Genomic DNA, 23,380 nt, shown 5'->3' on the forward strand with positions numbered 1-23,380 from the left:
CACCCAGTCCTTCCCCTTCCCCTTCCTCCCTCCCTCAATCTGTTCCCCCCCCTTTTTTTCAGAAAAGGAGAGGCCTTCCATGGTTATCAACCAGCCTTGGCATATCAACTTGAAGCAACACTAGGGTCATTTGCTATTGAGACTAGATGAGGCAGCCTAGTAGGGGGGCAGGGTTCCAAAGGCAGTCAACAAAGTAAGAGAGGTCCCCTGCTCCTGCTGTTAGGAATCCCACATGAAGATCAAGCTACACAACTGTTACATATGTGCAGAGGGTCCAGGTCTATCCCATGCATGTTCTCTGGTTGTCTCTGGTTCAGTCTCTGTGAGCCCCTATGTGCCCAGGCTAGTTGATTCTGTATGTTTTCTTGTGGTGTCCTTGACTCCTCTGGCTCCTACTGAAAGGCTGGAGAATCTTAGAATTTAAAATGAGGGCATTTAATAGAAATGTATGTATAATGTGTAACCTTTACCTAAAAGGGGGCATGGAAAACCTCTGTATCAAGCCAAAAAACAAGAAGTAGGTAGTTCCAGGAACTTGGCTAACTCAGAGCCTCAGGGCTCTGGTTCCCGATACCTGCCCCTCCTGAATGATCCACAATGAGGGCAGAACTAGGAATGAAGGTCTACTGGTTTATGAGACTCTCCACCCTGTAGATGAAGATTACATTCTTAAAATGAATATGTTTCCCTCCCTAACTGAATACCTTGGATTGGGTCCCTCTGAAATTTTCCACTGTTTTTATGTTATGTTTCCTTGGTAACCCTCTCCCCGCCCCCAGCTTGTGATCTTTCCCTTTAAATACCCCTCACTTCTTGTGTTCGGGGTTGAACTCCTCTGACCAGCATGGTCACGAGATGGATCCCGGTACCGGCCTATCCCAAATAAACCTCATGTGATTGCTGCAAGTTCAGTCTCTCGTGAGTTATTGGGTGGTCGCATCATCCAGAGACTTGAGTAAGGATCTCCCCAGTTCTGGGGGTCTTTCACTACAATCCTACCTCCCTCCTCTTTTGCAGAATTCCCCAAGTGCTGCCTAATGTTTGGCTGTGGGTCTTAGCATCTGTTTCCATTCCATTGCTGGGTGAAGCCTCTCTGATGACAATTGTGCTAGGCCCTTGTCTTCAAGTATATCAGAAAATCATTAACAATGTGGGCTTCCTCTCATGGAATGGGTCTCAAACTGGACCAGTCATTGGTAGTCCAGTCCCTCAATTTCTGTTCCATCTTTACCTCTTCACATCCTGTAGGCAGAACAAATTGTAGGTCAAGGTTTATTGTTGGGTTAGTGCTCCAATCATTCCATTGGAAGTCTTGCTTGGTTACAGATGGCCAGTTCAGGCTCCATATTCCCCATTGCTAGGAGTTTTAGCTGGAGTCACTCTCACAGATTTCTAAGAGTGCCTGCTGTCCAAGATTTCTAGCTCATTTTAGAAATGCACCCCCTCCAATTCTAGTTGTCTCTCCAAGCACTCTATTCCTCTGTCCCCATCCCACCTGATCCCCCCTGTTTCCATCCCTAGCCCTCCTCCACATAGTCTCCCACCCTGTCCATCCATGATATCTATTCTATTTTCCCTTCTTAGTGAGATTCAAACATGTCCTTGTTACTTACTTTCTTTGGGTCTGTGGACTGTAGCATGGTAATCCTTTATTTATAGGTAATATCCACTTGTGAGTATATACCATATTTGGCTTTCTGAGTCTGGATTACCTTACTCAGGATGATCTATCTATCTATCTATCTATCTATCTATCTATCTATCTATCTATCATCTACCTACCTATCTATCTATCTATCCATCCATCCATCCACCCACCCACTTATCTTCTTTCTTTCTTTCTTTCTTTCTTTCTTTCTTTCTTTCTTTCTTTCTTCCTCTCTTCACTTTACATCCCAATCATTGTCCCTCCTCCTGGTTCCCCCTCCCACAGCACACCCACACAGAGAGTCAACAAAAAAAAAGGAGAGGATTTCAGACCAATTTCTCATGAACATTAATGTAAAAATACTCAATAAAATACTTAAAAACTGAATACAAAAACACCTCAATAATATCATCCACTGTAATCAAGTAATCTTTTCCCAGAGATTCAAGGATGGTTAAACATGTGAAAATTTATCAATGTAATCCATCATATAAACAAACTGAAAGAAGAAAAAACCATATGATCATCTCATTTGATGCTGAAAATTCCTTTGACAAAGTCCAATACCCCTTCACGATAAAAGTCTTGGAGAGAGCAGGCAGGCAGGCAGGGCACATACCTAAACATAATAAAGGTAAGGCACAGCAATTTGATAGCCAACATCAAACTAAATGTAGAGAAACTAAAAGTAATTCCACTAAAATCAGGGAAAAGGCAAGACTGTCTGGTCTCTCCATACCTATTCAATATAGTACTTGAAGTTCTAGCCAGAGCAATAAAACAACTAAAGGAGATAAAGAGGATACAAATTAGAAAGGAAGAAGTCAAAGTGTCACTATTCACAGATGATATGATGGTATACATAAGGGGTCCCAGAAATTCTTCCAGGGAACTCCTGGAATATTTTAAGTGATAAACACCTTTAACAAAGTGACTGGACACAAAATTAACTAAACAAACAAACCAACAAACCAGTATCTCTCACATATATATGTATGTGATAAATGGGCCAAGAAAGAAATTAGGGAAAAAAACAACATCCTTTAAAATAGTCACAAATAATATAAAATACCTTGGTGTAACTCTAACCAAGTATGTCAAGAACATCGAGCTTTTAAGGAAGAAAGTGCAGCAGATATGAGAAGATGGGAAGATCTTCCATACTCATGGATTAGTAGAACTAACATAATAAACTGGAAGTCCTACCAAAAGCAATCTACAGATTCAATGTGATTCCCATCAACATTTCACTACAATTCTTTTCAGACCTCAAAAATCAATACTCAACTTTATATTCTGTTTAAAAATATTTATTATCATTGTTATTTCATTTGTCTGTGAATATCCTGTGTTCAGGTGCCTATGGAGTCCAGAACTGGGCATTCGATCACTTGAAAGTGGAGTTAGAGATGGTTGTGAGCTGTCTGTTAGGAGTGCTGGGAGCTATTATATTACAGACTTTTCCTGGGAAGATGCTACACAAATTTATACCCACCCTAGAAAGAAAGTCCACAACACTCCTAAGCAACGAATGCACCTCTGCCCAATTCGGTGAATCAATGAGTTTGTTTTATCCAGTTATGAATAGGAGCATACAATAAAATTGAAAGTATACTACATGTTTTAAATGTAAATGTTGTGTATGTGTGGTGTGTGTGTGTGTGTGTGGTGTATGTGTGTGTGTGTGTGTGTGTGGTGTATGTGTGTGTGTAGTGTGTGTGTGTGGTGTATGTGTGTGTGTGTGTGTGGTGTATGTGTGTGTGTGGTATGTGTGTGTGTGTGTGTGTGGTGTATGTGTGTGTGTGTGTGTGGTGTATGTGTGTGTGTGTGTATGTGTGTGTGTGTGTGTGTGTGTGTGTGTGTGTGGTGTGTATGTACACTTCCATGTCCCATGTGAGTCCAAGTGCCTGGAGAAACCACAAGATGGCATCAGACCTTCTGAAGCTGGAGTTGCATGGTATCTTAGGCCAATTAATGCGAGTACCAGAAACCAACCTGGATCTTCTACAAAAACATTACATGCTCTTAACCAGCGAGCCATGTGGGATGTTAAGCAGAAAACTCCCACAATTAAAATTTAATGTAAAAGAAAACAAGTAAGTTTTAAATGGTTGTAGAATTAGGCAGCATTTAGTAGCTGTGATATAAGACAAGAATGTAAAGTCTTGGGCTGGTGAGATGGCTAAGTGGGTAAGAGCACCAACTGCTCTTCTGAAGATCCTGAGTTCAAATCCCAGCAACCACATGGTGGCTCACAACCACCGGTAATGAGATCTTGATGCCCTCTTCTAGTGCATATTGAAGACAAGTGTACTTATTTATAATAAATAAATAAAAAAAAAAAAAGAATGTATAATCTCAATTTAAAACCCTCCTATTCTTTCTATTCCTATATAAGCAGTATTCCGCAGATTGAATTTTCTTTTTAAAACAAATTTAATGGCACTTAAGATTAGAGAAAACAGTTAAGAAAAATATGAATGGAGAGGTGAGAGAAGCTTAGTAGCTAAGTTCACTGGCTGCTCTCCTAAAGGACTCAGGTTTGAGTCCCAGCACCCACATGGTAGGTCACAACTGTCTGCAAGTCTAGTCCCAGAAGATCTGACACCTTCTTCTGAATTCTGTGGGCACTGCATGCACATGGTGTGCAGGCATAGGTACAGGCACTCATACACATAAAATAAAATAAATCTTTAGAAATATGAATGGAAAATAAATGAGTAACAGCACAATGAAGAAAAACAGGCAGGGGAGCTGGGCATGGTGACTCAAACTTGTAAGAGTAGCATGTGGGTGACTGAGACAGGAGGATTGCCATGAGTTCTACATTGGCCTGGGTTTCAGAGACTTTGTCAGGAGCCACCTAGGAGAGGCTAAAGGCTAGCAGAGGATCCTCCAGAGATGGTTCACTGAGGAGCTAAGATGAATGAGCCCTTGGAGGCAAGGCCCAAGGGACAAGTCTCAGGATTTGACTCTTACTGTTGATATGCCTTTCATGTCATTATTAAATTAATCTAACAATCTGTGCACATTAGCCCACCCTATTGGGCAGGTTTTCTGTAGATCATCGAAGAGTACTTGTCTTGTAGTGATGTTATGCCACGGACCGGGTTTCAGCGGAGAGCCCTAGTTCCACGGGATGATGAGTTCTGGCCAGATATGCAAGGGATTTGGCACGTGATAGACACGACACAAAGAAATGTGCTATCAGAATGTATTTCTTAAAAAATGCATGAGCTTTTACAATCATTGCAAAAGAGGAATGAAAAATCTGGCAGCTCAGTAGTCGAGGTACATCTGAGGCCATCTAAAATACACTAGGTCTAAAACAGCAGCCATCTCCTCTGGACTGGTGCAGCACCCCTGGGCTCCAAGCATGCTCAGGCTGCATGGGCCCGGCCGGAGTCCCGGGAGGCGGGGGGGGGGGGGGGGGGGGGGGGGGGGGGGGGGGGGGGGGGTTGCGGGTGCGCCAGCCAGGAGGACAGAGGCTTGAATCTCAAGTCCTCAATGCTGAATGCTACACACTGTCTCACACACACACACACACACACACACACACACACCACACACTGATCAAGGGCCTACCTATCCTAGGTAAAATGTCCACTATGCTAATCTTTTGGGCAAGTACAGACAGACTTGTCTCTTGCTAATTCCTAGGAGTGGTTCAGCTGCAGTACTTGACTGAGAATGAGGATTTTACTTGACCTTGCCCTGGGATAAGTCTCCCATTCTGTAAGCTTCAGTGCCCTACTCACAATGCCGGAGGCAATTAGTCTGGGTGGGTAAATTCCAAGCCAAGGTTGGCTAAGATGTTGGAACATTGGTAAAGGTCAGAGAGCAATGTTCAATTTTGTCTAGCTGTTAATAAATCATATCTTGGTGGGCACCTAGCATGCGAGTTCACAAGGACATATTTGGGCTACCTCTGAGTTAGGGGTGCCAGGCGACAATTCGAGGGCAGGAGACTGACTTCCTTGAAGTTTCCGCCTCAAATACTGCAAAGTCTGCGTGGCAACGTTATACAGAAAAAATAGTAGATTTCTTCATTTCTAACAATTGAAGAGGACACAACATCTGTCCGAACACCGGGAGTAACTGGGACCAGCAGGACCCAGGCACACAGGAACTCTGCAAGCCCAGTGGCTCAGGTTGCTTCCGATCTGTGTGGGTTGGCTGGTGCCCTGAGCAGACATTGTGCTCAAACTCTGCAGTCATTTCCAAAACACCCAGAGGAAGCTCCTTTCCTAGGTGTTCTAAGGTGCTCAGGGTTACAGGATCCCAGAATCACAGGATCTCAGAGACAGCTTGACTCTGAGGAGTTCTGACACAATCAGGATCACAGGAAGGACAGGCTCCAGTCAGATTTAGCAAGGGCAGGTAGCAGTAGAGATAACCAGATGATGCGTGGCAAGCATAAGAATATAAGCAACACAAACCAAGGTTACTTGGCATCATCAGAACACAATTCTCCCACCATAGCAAGTCCTGGACATACCATCACACCAGAAAAGCAAGATTCAGATCTAAAATTGCTTCTCATGATGATGATACAGGACTTTAAGAAAGACATAAATAGTACCCTCAAAGAAATACAGGAGAACACAGGTAAAGAGCTAGAAGCCCTTCAAGAGGAAACACAAAGATCCCTTAAAGAACTACAGGAAAACATAATCAAACAGGTGAAGGAAATGAGCAAAACCATCCAGAATCTAAAAATAGAAATAGAAACAATAAAGAAATCAGAAATCAGACAACCCTGGAGATAGAAAACCTAGGAAAGAAATCAAGAGTCATAGATGCAAGCATCACCAACACAATACAAGAAATAAAAGAGAGAATCTCAGAGATAGAAGACACCATAGAGAACATTGACACAACAGTCAAAGAAAATGCAAAAAGCAAAAAAGCTCCTAACCCAAAACATCCAGGAAATCCAGGAGGCAATGAAAAGACCAAACCTAAGGATAATAGGTATGGAAGAGCATGAAGACTCCCAACTTAAAGACCCAATAACTATCTCCAACAAAATTATAGAAGAAAGCTTCCCTAACTTAAAGAAAGAGATGCCCATGAACATACAAGAAGCCTACAGAACTCCAAATAGACTGGACCAGAAAAGAAATTCCTCCCATCACATAATAATCAAAACACCAAATGCACTAAACAAAGAAAGAATTTTTAAAGCAGTAAAGGGATAAGGTCAAGTAACATATAAAGGCAGGCCTATCAGAATTACACCAGACTTCTCACCAGAGACTATGAAAGCTAGAAGATCCTGGGCAGATGTCATACAGACCCTACAAGAACACAAATGCCAGCCCAGGCTACTATACCCAGCAAACCTCTCAATTACCTTAGATAGAGAAAACAAGATATTCCATGACAAAACAAAAATTACACAATATCTTTCCACAAATCCAGCCCTACAAAGGATAATCATGGAAAACATCAACATAAGGAGCAAAACTACACCCTAGAAGAAGCAAGAAAGTAATCTTTCAACAAATCCACACAAACCTAATTCCACCTCTAACAACAAAAACAACAGGAAGTAGCAATTACTTTTTCTTAATATCTTAATATGAAAATTAATATTTCCAACATATCCTAATCGATTGAAATCCAAAAACATGAGGAATTAGAAATTTATTGACTGTCATCCAATGGTCTCTCTAATTTGGTAATTGGAGAAACAGGTCCAATATTATACAATCCATATACACTTTTAGCTTGTTTATTCGTGACAATGTCTTGCTGTGTAAAACATAATGGTCTTGAGATCTTGCTTCTCCTATCTCAGCCTCTCTATTAGTAGTATTGTTTATTTCATGTTTTTACACCATACTATGGTTTTCAGAACAGCTTACATATTTTAAAAGTATTTATATACCCAAAAGACATGTAGACAATTAAATTGGGAGGAGGTTTGTAAGAGAACAACAAAGAGTAAGACAATGTTTTGCTTGACATTTGTAACTCTTGTATCAAGTTACCACAGTAAGAGCCAAGATTTTAAGCTCTACTAAATATAAAACAAACAAACAAACAAAAACACTTTATATATTTATGTTCATTTAAGAAAATATTAGTAGTGATGTATTATTTTGAAATATACAGTTACTACATTTGGAGTTATTTAAAATTTATTGAGAAAAATGTATGTATTTTCAGTATTGCCATAAACAAGCATCTACATAAGAGTGTTAAATTGATTGTTGTTTTATATCAAACAACTTTTGTAATACTCATTTTCATTGTCATAATATTTTATAAATTTTAAAGTATATGACAAAAATGGTATTGTAATTATTGAAGGGGGGGTCTCTGGGAGGAGTTGGGGTACAAAAGGAAAACAAGACTGTGCTTTAATTCTATTTACTTAAAATATGTTTTTAAATGTTAAGAAATTCAGATAAAGTGAAATCATGCAACTTTTCTCATTATAATGCAATAAAACTTAAAAAAAAAGAATTCCTAAGATTATACTATTAAGAAGCCCTTATAATAAGGACTGTAATATGATAGTTGCAGTTGAGACTCTGAAATTCTTCTCATGTCACGAGCTAACTGCACCAGATGGAAAACAGGCATACAGATTTACTATTTAGAAGTACATTTCTTTAGGCCATAAGACAATGAACTAAAGGTTGTAAAAGTAACGAATGATTTATTGTAGGTTCAAGACAGAAGATAAAATATTGACTGGGTCTATCTATATAAAACTTCAGTGCTAACTTAGACATAAGAATTATATAGTTTTAGACTCTCCATGAACCTGTGGAACAAATGACAGATAATGAGTGTCTAACTAGATAACTAGTCTTAATGGGCACAAATACACATCTCGGTTGTAAACTTCTTATTCAATTTATGACCTAAATTTATATTTAAACTTGTGGTGAACTTTTGGTTACTGGAATGCCATGTGGTCATGTGTCCTGGGAAAGTACAAAACTAGGAATTATGACGTTAAGTAAGCAGAACACAGAATACAGAAAGAGAATTAGAAAGCGAGGCAAATGGTAGAGGGCAGAAGAAGAATGGAGAGAAAGAGAATAGAAGCAAACTAGGAACTTGACAGGGATGAGGAGCTGAGCAGACAAGGAGAGAAAAAGGAGAGAGCAGAATTAAATTGACATAGGGAGAAAATAGAAGAGAAGCAGAGTAGAAGCAGAATGGGAGCAACAGAATACAACAGGAGCTGAGGAGGGGAAATGAGACTAAGAAGAGAAAGAGCTGCAGGGAGAGCAGAAATCAGCAGGCAGGCTTTTCAAACACTGAGACACTTAATTTAACTTATTTAGCAATAAAAGGATAGATTCCTTTCTCTGAGCAAGAAAGGTTGGAGCTTATTTTTCATCCAGAATGAGTGAATTCTTTCTGTACTAGCTCAATAAAACCTGCTCTCGGAGGCTTTTGCTCTCTCTCTCTCTCTCTCTCTCTCTCTCTCTCTCTCTCTCTCTCTCTCATATATATATATATATATATATATATATATATATATATATATAAGTATATGAGTGTGTAAGTATGTAAGTTGATGAGAGATTGCTGAGCCCAACAAATAAGTATGAGATATGTATGTGCATGTATGAATGTGTGTATGAATATATGTGCATTTGTGCATATTTGCTTGGGTAAAAGATTTTCCTATTGCTAGTATGACTCTCTTCTCCTGGTTCAATAAAAGTTTTATTACTCCAAGTCTCCCTCTCATCTGGCCAGTGAGAGGTGAGGTTTCTGGGCAAGAGAGAAAGGAGCCCTAGCAATTAATCCTTTACTTAATGTCCCACTGTTTAATGATAGAGTGTTAATTCGCCAGAGACCTGCAGTTTTTGGCATCAGAGTAACACAGAGTTAAGACGGTGAATTATAGAGTAAGCAAGAGTTAAGTTTTCTAGCACTAATCAAGCACAGAGATTTATAAAGTAAGTAATAGAGAGAGTTAAGTTTCCTTGGTGTTTAATGAAGCATAGAACAGTAATAAAGAGTTAAGCTTTTAACACAGAGCAATAAGAGTTAAGTCCCCAGCCCTTAATGAAACATAGAACAGTACAAAAGAGTTAAGGTTTTTCAAGCACAGAACAATAAGATAGAGTTAAGTAGTAAAATAAAGCATAGAAAGTTATAGAAAAAAGAAACCAGTGATTACCGACCATAGAATGAGCAAGAGAGTGTTGAAAAACATCTCCAGAAGCTATTAGCTCCAGCATCCAGCATAGTTAGAAAGTTACAAGGCCAGAGATCATCAATCTTTTGACCTGTATCTGTCCAACATCTGTATCCACTTCAGTTTCTTCCTCTAAGGCCAGGCAGAAGCACTGGGAAGGCTCTGTCTTAAAAAAAAAAAAAAAAAAAAAAAAAAAAAAAAAAAAAACTAAAATAAAACAACCTCAAATCAAAAAATGTGGCATTCATGAGTAGAAGTTAGGTCTTTGCTTAATATTCCATAGTACACAGAACACACACATACACACACACACACACACATCATCATCATCATCATCATCATCATCATCATCATCATCATCCAGCTTAATGTGACCAACAATGACAAGCATTGTGATTGATGAGCCCTTCCCAAGTCTAGCCTGTATGCTTGTACAGAGGCTAGAATTTGGAGCAGCTTGTCAGAAGAAGTGGTACTTGATTTAAGTGAATTGAAGTTGATTTTTGCATATGGGTGAGAGGTTTAGTTTCATCCTTTTGTGTACAGATATATGTGTTTTGTTGAAAAAGGTTTACTTTTCTCCAATGTATACTTTCATTTCCCTGTCAAAGATCAATGGCTGGGGGCTAGAGAGATGGCCCAGCAGTTAAAAGCACTGACTGTTCTTGCAGAGGACCAAGGTTCAACTCTCAGTACCCACATGGTGGTTTACACTCATCTATAACTCCAATTTAGCAGATATGAAATTGCCTTCCAGCCTATGCAATTAGGCTGATTTTATGTGTACAAACATACATGCAGGCAAAAAAATACACATAAAATAAAAACTTAAATTAAAAAATTGTCCTCTGTGGTTGTGTGGTTTCTGACTGGACTTTGAAAAACAATGTCATCACATCTCCAACAGGACTTTTATTCCTCAGGGCTGCGTTGACAATGCATGGTATATTGTGTGTATCAGTATGAATTTTTGGATTTAAAAAAACATTTTTGGGTGTGTGGAGAATGGAGTTGGCATTTTGATTGGGCTGTGCTGAGACTGTAGATTGCTTTTTGGTAGAATATCCATTCTCAGAGACTATTTACTCTGAAACATGAACATGGGAGGTCTTTCTGTTGTCTTCCTCTATTTCTTTAGAGTTTTAGAGTTTTCATATACACATCTCCCACTTCCTTAGTTAAGTTTATCCCAAGTACTTTTCAGGTTACTGTGAAAGTCATTGACTCCATGGTTCCTTTTCCAGTGCATCTGTCACTGGTCCATAGAAAGGCAACAGAGTCTCTAGAAAGCCATTATCCAGGAGGCAGTAGAGGTGACTTGGTGGGTAAACCGAGGACCTGAGTTTGGATTCCCAGCACTCACATAAAGTTACATATGGCAGTATGTAACTCTCATCAAAATATTGGAGGTCAGAAAGAGGTGACCCCAGGGGCTCACTGGCCAGCCAGTCTCTCCTAAACAGCAAGCTCCAGGTTCAGGGAGAGAGCCTGTGCTTTAGTTAGGTTTCTATCACTGTGTAGATACACTGTGACAGCAGCAACTCTTATAAAGGAAAACATTTAATTGGAGATGGCTTACAGGTTCAGAGGTTTAGGCCTTTACCTTCATGGTAGGAAGAAAGCATGGTGGCATACAGGCAGACAAACATGGTGCTAGGTAGGTAGCTGAGAGTTCTATACCCGGATTGTCAGGCATCAGAAAATAGAGTGACACTGGGCCTGGCTTGAGCATTTGAAACCCCAAAGCCCACCCTCATCGGCACATTTCCTCCAACTAGTCCACACCTATTCCAACAAGGCCATACCTCCTAGTTGTGCCCAGCGGGGGGCCATTTTCATTCAAACCACCATACCTTGTGTCAAGATGATGATGATGATGGTGATGATGATGATGATGATGATGATGATGATGATGATGATGATGATGATGATGATGTAGAGAACAGCAGAAGAAGGCACTGAACCTTGACCTCTGGCCTTCATACATGTACTCATGGGCAAGAGCATTGGCACACACATGTGTATATTCATCCATATGAGAGATGTGGAGAGGGAGAAGGAGAAAGAGAGGTAAGGCAGGAGGAGAAGGTAGGGCCCATTATACTGAGTATGGAAACCAAAAATAAAAGGGACAATCTCTGGTGACATAAATGAAGGACTCAGCCCCAGGCCTTTTATTGCAAAGTCAGACAATTTCAACAGAGTGTGAAACACACACACAGCTGCACAACCCACTGTCTGCTGGGATCAGAGGGATCCAGGAATTATCCGTGGGGAGCCATAGAAGAGACAGGTGCTTCACAGGAGAGCAAAGCTTGGTGAATTTAGATCTCTGAATATTCCTGAGGCTTCACTCCCATGAGATCCCGGGGAATCTGAGTTCAGATACTGCTCTGTTCATAAGGTGAGTCTTTCTGTCTTGGATTCTCAGGGTTGCTGTGTACCTTGGAGTCCTGCTGATGAGCCTGTGTGGAGAGGAGAGAAAAGGGTCACGCGGCAGAGCAGAGGGAGGAGGTTCGGAGGTGTGGATAGAGAGGGTTTGTGTGAGCATTCATTATAATAAGACACTTGTCCCACAAATGATTCTGAAGCCATCACTTAGTCATTCATTGATAAGGGTGAGATCCTTCGCAAGCTCACCCACCTCATCCTCTCTACTCCACCCTAGAGGTGCCTGATCGCCATGCACATTGAGCACTGGGTCCACAGGAGGGCAGTCGGGTAGAGATGAGACACTGGCTCAGATGGTAAAGAGATGAAGGCAGACTAGGAAAACAAAGCATAACTGCTAACGTTGCTACCATGGAGGTGAACCAGAGAGGCACTGAAGAACAGCAGTTTCCCCAAGGCCCACTTCCTACTGTGGGTCTCCACATGGCCAAGGCACCCTGGCCGTGCTGTGAGGTGCCTGTCAAGGCATGTCAGAGCATGATGCGCCTGTCACAGACAGGTTCACGAAACATCCTGGAGCCACAGTGTCAGATGCTGTTGGAGACTGGCAGTGATTATAAAATGTGACAGCTCCCTGCTCCTGATGATGTTTACCAGGAGAGGAGAATAAAGCACAATCCACAGAAAGCGGGGAGGGAAGAAGGAGAATAAGGATTAGTGTGGAGAAATGGGTAAAGGTGGAGAGAGGCTGGGGGAGAGAAGCTAGGTGGTGTTTCATGGAGTGAGGAGTGGAAATCCACATTGGGCTCTACACAGAGTTGGTACCAGCAGGAAGGTGAGCTCTCAGTGGCTTTGGGTGGCTCTGGGTGGCTGAGCCAGGCCCCAGTACAGCTATCTCATGGAGGGCATGAAAGAGATATGGAATGCATGGGCCCCATGTGACTAACCTTGATAGGATTTTCACAGTCCCTGTGCTCTGACAGCTTCGTTGTCTTCCTTCTGCAGATCATCACACTGAGGAAACCAAAGATTGAAGTGTGGGCACTTGAGGAGCTGTGTAAAACAGTCCAGTCCACTGTGCTCTGGCCAGAGACAAGATAGACATGGCCAGCCACACCATCTCATTGTTGAAATGAGTCGGTTACCACGTACACCAGGGCTGAGCATAGACATCTAGCCCATGTGCAGTCCCCTACCCACACACCTTGCTTCATTTGCTCTGTGCAGATCCCTTCATATCCCCCATTCCTGTCGCCCTCAGGCCTCCTTTATATCCCAGGAGCAGTACTCACATAAGAAACGTGAGACAGAGCCCAAGAATCAGGAGCTTGACAGCTGCCTCCCCGACAGCCACCAGGACCACCACTCTCATCTGGCTTGATTTCCCTGCAGAAAAACATGCACTGGGCTAGCCTTACCTAGAAACTACAGCCCAAGCCCTTCCACTCCCAGTTGGACTTGGATATGTGGTGACTTAACTGACAGTAATGAGAGTTTAAAAACAAAACACATCAAATAAGAAAACTTCCTTGATGACATAGGTGTGATGAGTCAACCCTCCAGCAGACAGAACAGTCTCTCACAGCCCACAGCGCAAGGAACAAAGTGATGCATAAACAGCAACAAGATTGCAAAATAGAACTTCTCAGAAGATGGGGAAATGACCAGTGAGAACAGGAGTACATTGTCTCCTTCACAGTCGGTTAAAGGAAAATCACAGTGGGACATTTCTGCACACAGCGACAAGCCATGTTTTCCTAAGAAGGGAAGTGTCCCCACTGGTGGGAATGTGGGGGTGTGGGGAGCTCATGTGTGCTGTTAGATGGGGGTAGTAAACATTCGCTGTGGAAACCTTTGCACTTTTAGAATGAAAAGCAGTACTAGCATCTCCCTGGTGGTAATCTCCCTCCTGCTGTGTGCCCAGGAGAGGGGGACATACTCTCAGACATAAATGTGTTCCCCAAGCCTGGTGCCCAATAACTCAGAGCAGAAAAGACTCCTGTCAGCTCTTCTGACAGGCTGATGAGCAAGTGTGGTCTGTGTAACACTGGGGTGCGGTTTGGGTCCTAGAGGAATTCAATACTGCTCTGTGCCACAGAGATGGGACTTGAATACAGGATGCTGGGGAACAGCAAGTCAGATGCAAAAGGACACATTTCCATAGGTTCCATTTTTGTAAAAAAAAAAAAATGCAGATGAGACAAATGCACAGAGACTACAGCAGGTCAGTGTTTGCTGGAGGAGCACAGGGAGTGACTGTTGTGGATCGGAGTTTCTATCTGGGTACATGCAAAGGTTCTGGAGTCTTATAGTGTGCTTCTTTATTATATGGCCGTTGTTAGCGATGAAGTTAATACAAAGGTTTTGCCCCAAACTGCATAGGTGAGGACAGACCACTTCATCCCTCTCCATGAGAAAAGCACCTTTCTCCACACTCTTCTTAAGACATGCTTCTCACTAACTGTCAGATTCACATATGGGACCCAGCTGTATTTGAGCAGTAGCCAAGGTCCGTGTCCAAAGGTCCGAAGGACTGAGGAGTTTGTGGGCTCAGGTGTCGATGTATCTGTGTGGGCTGTGGATAGGGGTCACTGGTTCTGTAGCAAAGAGTGTCTCCGGAGTGAGGAGAGGTAGTCTGTGGGCTGAGCTGAAGAGTCCCTACTCTCCCAGTCCGTGAGAGCTCTCCCTACCTGTGACAGCTTTGGTGGGGCATGAAACTAGGGATTCTGTACAGAATCTTTTAGAGAAAAAGTTTGCATGTTGGTTTGAGCCTAGGATGAGACAAGACAGGAGCTCCCATAACGAGTTAAGATATCACAGTCAAAAAGACAGGGCCTGGATGTTTCCAGGACCCACAAATTGCCAGGCCACCAAGACACAGCTTCCATGAACCCCTGCTTTATATTCAGAGCCTTGTTGCCTGACCCAACACTCACAGGTAACATTGAGCTGGATGGTACTTTCCACAGTGACACCCGCTCCAGAGAAGGTCACCAGACAGGTGAGTTTGGTACCATGGTCCTGGGGCTGAGGTGTGAGGGTCAGCACTGATGAGTTTCTGGTTCTGGAACTCAAGGAGGTGAGGGCAGCTGACATCCAGGAGAAGGTAGGGGGTGTACCCTGCTCACAGGCCCAGGGCACAGAGCAAGTAAGATTGCTAGGATGGCCAGCCTCCAGGGTCCCCGAGATTATGATGTCAGGAGACCGTGACAGAGCTGAGAGAGGGAGGGAGGGAAAGAGAGAGAAACAGACAGACAGATGACAGAAAGGCAAAGACATAAGCCATGGTAGAAACTCAAAAACTCCCTGGACAGCAAACTCTACCTCAGGACAACCATCTTCCCTCAAACAGCCCAGCATCTGCTTCACAGGATCTACTGAGGATGAAGTACAAGTCTTCCAACACACACACACACACACACACACACACACACACACACACACACACACTGTGCCTTGTGGCTTCCTACTATCGGGTGCCTTCATTGCTTACGGGTCACATGCAGAGACAGCTGGCTTTTTTTGTAAGAATATCTTACAAAAGGTTCTCTAACCACTCTGAAGAAGTACACTCCTGTGTCATTTTGCTGTGCATCTCTGATGAGCAGGGAACAGTCATGTTTCTGTGGGTCCCCAAGGAATTGGAATCGGCCCTGCGTCTCATTCTGCACTAGTTGTCTGGGGTCATTCGTGGCCACTGGAGAGTCTTCATGGAGACTGGCCCCTTCCCGGAGCCAGGAGCCAAGGACACGTCCAAAGGTGGGCCCAATGGAGGGGTAGGAGACACTGCAGGGCACATGAACACACAGCCCCTCCTCAACTGTCACCAACTTGGGTGCCACCAGCCGGAATTCGAAATCCTGAGCCAGGGAGCCTACAAAGAAATGAGAGGTATCTTGGTCCTGTCCCACCAGCCCCTGTCCAAGCCTCTCCCCACACTCACCTGCACACAGCAAGAGCAGCAGCAGTAACCACAGCATAGCACAGTGAATAGTCCTGGGTTCCTACAAGTAAAAGGGGAAGGAGGGTTGGGTGGCTGAAGCTTCCTGTCATGGGTGAGAGTCACAGACTATGGTGTCACAGGACTGAGAGGAAATCTTACCGGAACCCCAGTAAAGAAATCAGGCAGAGAGTAAGTGACCACAGACAAGGAACTTTCCACACTTATGCTATCAGAACTGCCACAGAATTTAAAGATTAAACACTTCTACTTGCCACATGTTGGGTTACACTCATTGAGAAGAGCCCACCCCTTGCTCCTGTCTCCTCTCTGTGGCTTCCTCCCATTCCATCCAGAACATTAGATGCTGTCTGAAAATCCACAGCTTCTGAATGCACTCAAAAGTCAGTCTGGCAGAAGCAGGGTTCAAGGGGTTAACAGAGGAACCTTGAGGAATAAGGAATAAGGAACAAGATATTTCAAGGCATATGGACACAAGGGCCTTTCTCAACTGTCACAGACTTGGGCACCACCAGCTGTATTGGCTCCTGAGTCAGTGACCCTACAAAGAAATGAGAGAGGGTGAATGTCCCCTAGGGTGAAGTATGAGGAAATGAATAAATGAATGAAGGAGTGAATAAGTGAATGAGCATGTGGTTGAAACACATCATGAAAAGCTCCTCTTTGCTGGAAGACTAAGAGGAAAGACTAAGAAGTTCTGTATGGAATGAGAAGAGACTCCAGCTGCCCCAGGGAGGGATGAAGGAACTGGTGGGAAGTTTGACCACCCTGTGTATCTAGCAAGTGGGTTTTCGGGAATAAGTGGGTAGAATGGGAAGACCAAACTCCAATGGTTTTGTAAAACGTGGCCCTCAGCTTGACCTTCCTAATGCACTTACTTCCTTTCCTCAGTTGTCCCTGGTATGGACCACACAGAGCAAGTTAGACAGACTCGCTCCCAGCAAGTGGGAAAACATCCAGAAGACACTAGAGAGAATATCTAGGATTGTCCAAAATACCATAAGTGTGGCTGTTTGAATAAGAATGCTCCACCTCCATGTAGTCTCATATATTTGAATTCTTGGCCATTAGGAGGTGGCACTAGTTGAGAGGGATTAGGAGGTGTGGCCTTGTTGGAGGAAGAGTGTCACTGGAGGTAGACTTTGAGTCAAAAGCTCAAGCCAAACCTAGTGTCACTCTCTCATCCTGCTGACTGTAGATCTGGATGTGGAACTCTCAGCTACTTCTCCAGTGCCATGTCGACTTGCATGACCTCTATGCTTTCCGCTATGATTAAAAACCAACCAAACAAACAAACAAACAAAAAACTGGACTAACCTCTGAAATGGTAAGAATGCCCCAATTAAATGCTTTCTTTTATAAGAGTTACCATGGTCATGGCATCTCTTGACAGCAATAGAACACTGGCTAGGACAAAAGTTGGTACTACAAGAGTCAGGTATTGGTATGACAGGTCTGACCATACTGCTTGCTGGTGGAATGTGGACTTCAGGATTTTACTAGAAAGGCAGTTGAACACTTTGGTTGAGGTTTAGAGGGCCATACTGGTAAGAGCAGGGACAAGAGTGGTACTGAGATCAATGTAGATTATGACGGCCTTGCTCAAGAGGTTTCAGAGGAGAAACATTATTAACTGGCCTACAGACTGCTCTTGGGATATTTTGAAGAAGAATGTGGCTACTGCTTGCTGGGGCTGGAACATGGAGCCCTTATTGAAATACATTTTTGCCAGATTTATGTTTTCAGTGGTTTCCTTGACTGCCTAAGCTTGGCTGACCTTGAACTCAGAGATCAGCCAACTTCTGCCTTCTGAGTCCTGACCACAACCATTCCTAAGCTTTTTAAAAAATTACTTTTCACTTCTTAAAAATCTTCTTCACAAGTTAGAATCTTGGCTGGGTGGGGTCTTGCCCTGAGCTCACCACTGCCTCTAGTATCAGGCTTCTCTTTAATCTGTTTACACTTCCTGCTACCCCCCTCCTTTGCTTCAAACTATATATTTTGTATTTTTTCTTTGCTCAGTTTGCTCCTTTTTATTATAGATTTGCATAAGACTGGCTACTAATAACTACACGGCACAGTCAACACTAGGCTATTTGGAGATCTCGTCTGCCAATGCAAAACTCTTCGAGTTAGCATCAGGCAGACTTTCAGACAAGGGCAAAAAGTAGCCACATTCCTTGCCAAATATAAGCCTGACCTCCACAGTTCAAATTGCCCTCAGCACCGTCTTCCATGCTCCTGCTAGAATGGTCCATTAAGCCTTTTGTCTGGCTTATAGTTCAGAAGTTTAGTCTACTGTCATCATGGAGTAAAACATGGCAGCCGACAGGTAGTCATGATACTGGAAAAGGAGCCATGAGTTAAGAATTGGTACCAATTCTTGTCTTAGGGTTTCTATGGCTGTGATAAAACATTATGATCAAAACAACCTGGAGAGGAAAAGTTTTATTTCATCTTTAAGCTTGTAGTCCATCATCTAGGGAAGTCAGGGCAGGAACTCAAGGTAGGAACCTGGAGGCAGGAACTGATGCAGGAGCCACGGAGTAATGCTGTTTACTATCTTGTACTTCCTAAACTGTTATTTTTCTTTTTCTATTTTGAACTTTTTTTGTTATTTTTACAACAAAGGCTGTCCTCTCCCAGTCACCCTTCACAGAGTCCCTCTCTTTTCCCCTCCCCATTTACTCTGAGATGATGCCTCCCCCTGCCATATCCACCAATCCTGGGACATCAACTATCTGCAGGATTAGGTTCATCCTCTCCCACTGAGCCAGACAAAACAGCCTTGTTAGGGAACAAATGTCATAGTCAGGCTATAGCTTTAGGGGAGAGACTCTGTTCCCGTTGTTGGGGGACCCACATGGAAACTGAGCTACATGTGTGCCAAGGGCCTCAGTTCAGCCCATGTATGCTTTTTGGATGGTGGCTCAGTCTCTGAGAGTTCCCAGGGGTCCAGGTTAGTTGACTCTGTAGGTCTTCCTGTGGTGTTCCTATCCCCTTCAGGGCCTACAATCCTTCCCTCAACCCTTTCATATAAGGTTCTCTGACTTCTATCCAATGTTTCGCTGTGGGTATCTGCATCTTTTTGTCAGCTGCTGGGTTGAGCTTCTCAGAGGACAGTTATGCTAGGCTCCTGTCTGCCAGTATAACAGAGTATCATTAATAATGTCATGTATTGGTGCTTATCCATGGGATAGTGTGGGGCAGTGGGCTGTTCTGACAGTCTGGGTCCAGTAGAGCTGCCACCTTAGAACCCTGGAGCACCCACTGAGCAGAGTAAATTTGTTCACAAGGGACAGTAGGTGTTCGGTGGTAGCTCTTGAGACGATTGCTCAGATTTCAGCGCAACTGCCCCCCACACACACACAACGGCTCCAGCAGGAGAGGTGTGTAATATTGGTTAAGCCTTCCTACATGCAAATAAAGATTCTCAGCCCAAACCAATGAGAGATAACTGCTGCCAAAATATGAATGACCCCCCAAAACGATATAATCACTCAAGTTGACATACAACCAGACTACATCCTTCAGGGAGCTCTGACCTACAAGGTGTCTAAAATGCTACATTACACTCCTGGGTCCAGATAGCAATTAAGTAGAGATAGCCTGAGTCCCAGAGGTCACTTCAATCATTCAGAGTGGCTGTTCTAACCTGCTGAGCCTTCACATGCCAGCCTACCCACTCCTTCACTCAGCACTCAAGGCTGTAGTCCACTGTCTCCACACATGTTCAGACTGCTGACAAACCCTGGTGTTTTGCTACATGATCTCATGTGACCTATCATATACATTCCCCTCAAGAATCGAGTCACACAATGTGTTCTTATTGTCACTCTCATTATTGATAGACGTTGCCACACCAGAAGAAAGCCAAAGGAGCAGGTAGCATGTATAGACCTAGACACTGAATGGGGCACCAGCATGAGCTGGAATTCAACCATTGAATCCCCACTCTCCCCATCACAGGACCTCAGCTTTGTCCAGAATCTCAGATGAAAGACATAATTCAGCCAGATGTTCTTGTCCAGATGCGCTACACTTTTGTTCACAAAAGTCTGTCTCTTCCAGGACTTACATTCCTCTTTATACAGGGTATCTTTGGCAGACCCTTGAATCACACCCAGACTTTTCTCCTGGTCTCACTTTACCATGCATCCTGGAATTCTAGTACACAGGTTCGGGGCATACCTCATCACCTGGCTATCTTGCCAAGGGTGCTTTGTCTAGTAGGGATAAGATATCAGTGGGACACATCAGGATTATAACATATGACACTCGAGGGTATTATTCTTCTGGAGAGATATAATGAACAGAGACAATGTAGGACAGCATAGAAAGGATGGTTGAGCTTTTTCTCCTGAACTCTATTGGATGGTTATTCAACACCAGTATAATCCTTTGTACTAAAGAAGAGGCTGGAAACAGATAAAGGATGTAATTATTGGACCCTTGAGTCACACCCAGACTTCCTTCCTGGTCCCACTTTGCCATGCATCCTGGAATTTCTGTACATAGATTCCTTGAATCTATGTACCTCAGCACCTGGCTATCCTGCCAAGGATACTTTGTCCAGAAAGGACCAAAAGTCAATGCCAGAACAGGGGGCAAGGCTGTGTAAGAGCTGTTCTTTTGGCAAGAGCTAAGGACTGAGGGGTTGGCAGTAAAAAGAAATGGCAAAAAGAGATTTCAGGGCTTTATTCCATGTGACATTGTCATGAGGAGCATGTCACAAATGTGCCAAAGGCATGGCACACACAACCCCAAGGGTGATTTCTGCCAAATGACAGTTACACATCTTTGAGAGTTCATTCTTTGTGACAATAGACTGCCTGAGCATGGTCATTTTAAAACAAGAGGCTGAGTATTTGTAAGAACAGAAGCTTGGTTGACAGTATCCTTGATTGTCACTTGACCTACTCTAAGCACAAAATAGTACTTAAAAATTATTCCCAAATGTTCAGTCACTGGAGGGAAAACATATTGGTACAGATGAAAAGGGAGAAACCTGATGGTCTCTCATGAATATCTTCACCAAGTATCAGAGAGTACAGGGAGGAGGCCTGGCTAGCTGTTTCTTGTGAATCTCTCATATTTGAATCAGAAACCCAGGTATGGTGCCTATGAATTCCCAGCAACAGGTCCAGGGTGGAAAATGCTCCATCTGGGCCAGGTCCTGGGGACAGATTAGGGGTTCTCAGTAGCATAAAGGGAGAAAGAGGAGGGTATCCTTTTTCCTCTGAGGCCTTACAAGAAGAAGGTCCAGGTACAGAGACTGCTGGTGAGGACTGAGTTCCCTACTGCCTATAGCCCTGTTTGAGAAAGGGGAAAGACCATATTGTGCACAGTCAGATGTATGCAGCCCTGGAGCTTCATTGGATGCATTGGATCCTGTTCAAGTTCATGTGCAGAAGCCATAGCCTCCAACTTGTCAGAATGTGAGTGTATCTGGAACAGTTCAGTTAAATGATGTTATTGGCATGACTCTAAATATAAAACACCTGTGTCCTTATTAAAAGAGTCACATGCCCAGTGAACCATGTGAGAACACAGGACAGGACACAGAAGGAAACTACCCTGTGCACACCCTGATCTGGGACTTTTGGTCTCTCAACCAAAAAAGCAAATATGTGATTGAATCTACTTTTGTGTGGTTGTCTATTGCTGCAGCCTGAGTAAACTGGCACCTGGTATCAGAGGATGCTATGTGTTCCCACAAGGAAGTTGCCCGCACAGTTCGCCCTAGATCATGAAGGGCACAGTCCATAGAGAGTGAAGGATGTCTATGAGATGAAGTTGTGTTCAAGACAGAAGGAGAGTGGAAAGGGAAAGGTTGGGTCAACAGAGAAAACATCTGTCAGCCTGTGAGCCATGCCCAGGTCTAGACCTACAGGGAGCTTTATTGCCATGTCACATATGCTATCCTCCTTCCATGACAGAATATGTCCAAAGGACCTAGGTCCCCTAAGGATGTGCTGGGCTGTGACAGACTCTGTAAGAATATATATGAGGACCAACTTATAAGGAAACAGGATCAGAGTTCACCATAAACTAGCCTGGTCATCAGACTCGAGCTTGTTTTATTTTGTTACCCCTCAATCATCTGTTCATCTTGTCTCTTATCAGTCACCTGTTCCTGTCACCCATCAGTCACCTGTTCACTTTCTTCTCAGTCACCTGTTCAGTCTGTCACCCTTCTGTCACTTGGTCAGCTACCTCGGCAGTAGCTGCAGCCTAGACCATGAGGGTTTTAAAGCCTGACACATTCACTATCTGAACCTTGATTTAAAAAAAAAAAAAAAAAAAAAATGAGCTTTTGATTTCTCACCTACATGGCAAAGTTGAAAAGGTTTTCAATTATTGTTTTGGGATGTGAGTTGGGGAGGTACTTTCCCTGTAGTTAGTTCTCACATTCCTATATATCATTTTACCTAAAGCAGGGTATAGAGCAATCAGGAAATACACATAAAGCAAAAGTGAGATTGCTTGGTCTGTCTGAGCCAGTGCCCTGAGCAGACCTTGGGTACAAATTCCACACAACACCTAGAGGAAGCTCCACTCCCAGGTGCTCTAACAAGCTCAGGATCAGAAGATTAGAGGTAAGGAAGACACAACATCTGTCCCAACACCAGGAGTAACTTGGACCAGCGGGATCCAGGCACAGAGGAACTTCACCAGCCCAGTGGCATGGGTTTCTTTCAATCTGTCTGGGCTGATGCTCTGACCAGACCTTGGGTGCAAATTTTGCAGGCAGTCCCACAACACCCAGAGGAAGCTCCACTTCTGGGCACTCTAATGGGCCCAGGATCACAGGATCCCAGAATCACAGGATCACAGAGGCAGCTTGACTCTGAGGAGTTCTGACACAACTGGGATCACAGGAAGGACAGGCCTCAGTCAGATTTAGCCAGGGCAGGTAGCACTAGAGATAACCAGATGATGTGGGGCAAGTTTAAGAACATAAGCAACAGAAACCAAGGTTACTTGGCATCATCAGAACCCAATTCTCCCACCATAGCAAGTCCTGGAGACACCATTACACTGGAAAAGCAAGATTCAGATCTAAAATCACTTCTCATGATGATGATAGGGGACTTTAAGAAGGACATAAATGACTCCCTTAAAGAAATACAGGAGAGAGTGAGAGCCGCCATCTTCTCTCTGGTGAGTTCCTAAGCCAGGAGCAGCCAGCAGGGAGGCACAGACC

General features: G+C 43.4%; 1 protein-coding gene across 3 annotated transcripts in view; it reads right to left on the reverse strand.

The window, feature by feature from the left end:
- Positions 1 to 11,960: 11,960 nt before the first annotated feature.
- LOC116102092 (myeloid cell surface antigen CD33-like) overlaps positions 11,961 to 23,380 on the reverse strand; it is a 57,295-nt gene continuing 45,875 nt past the window's right edge. The window contains exons 1-8 of one of the 3 annotated variants that reach the window (XM_031386299.1): positions 16,463 to 16,516; positions 16,156 to 16,216; positions 15,706 to 16,086; positions 15,149 to 15,427; positions 13,505 to 13,598; positions 13,160 to 13,226; positions 12,466 to 12,587; positions 11,961 to 12,286 (exon numbers count right to left, since the gene is read on the reverse strand). In XM_031386299.1, the coding sequence (XP_031242159.1) occupies positions 12,486 to 12,587; positions 13,160 to 13,226; positions 13,505 to 13,598; positions 15,149 to 15,427; positions 15,706 to 16,086; positions 16,156 to 16,216; positions 16,463 to 16,513 (1,035 nt within the window). In that variant the 5' untranslated portion in view covers positions 16,514 to 16,516 and the 3' untranslated portion in view covers positions 11,961 to 12,286; positions 12,466 to 12,485. Of the gene's footprint in view, positions 12,287 to 12,465; positions 12,588 to 13,159; positions 13,227 to 13,504; positions 13,599 to 15,148; positions 15,428 to 15,705; positions 16,087 to 16,155; positions 16,217 to 16,462; positions 16,517 to 23,380 lie in introns of those variants that run through there. The other 2 variants (XM_031386302.1, XM_031386300.1) reach the window with 2 other exon arrangements.

This window comes from Mastomys coucha, unplaced genomic scaffold, assembly GCF_008632895.1.
Source record: "Mastomys coucha isolate ucsf_1 unplaced genomic scaffold, UCSF_Mcou_1 pScaffold21, whole genome shotgun sequence".
In the NCBI taxonomy this organism is placed as follows: domain Eukaryota; kingdom Metazoa; phylum Chordata; class Mammalia; order Rodentia; family Muridae; genus Mastomys; species Mastomys coucha.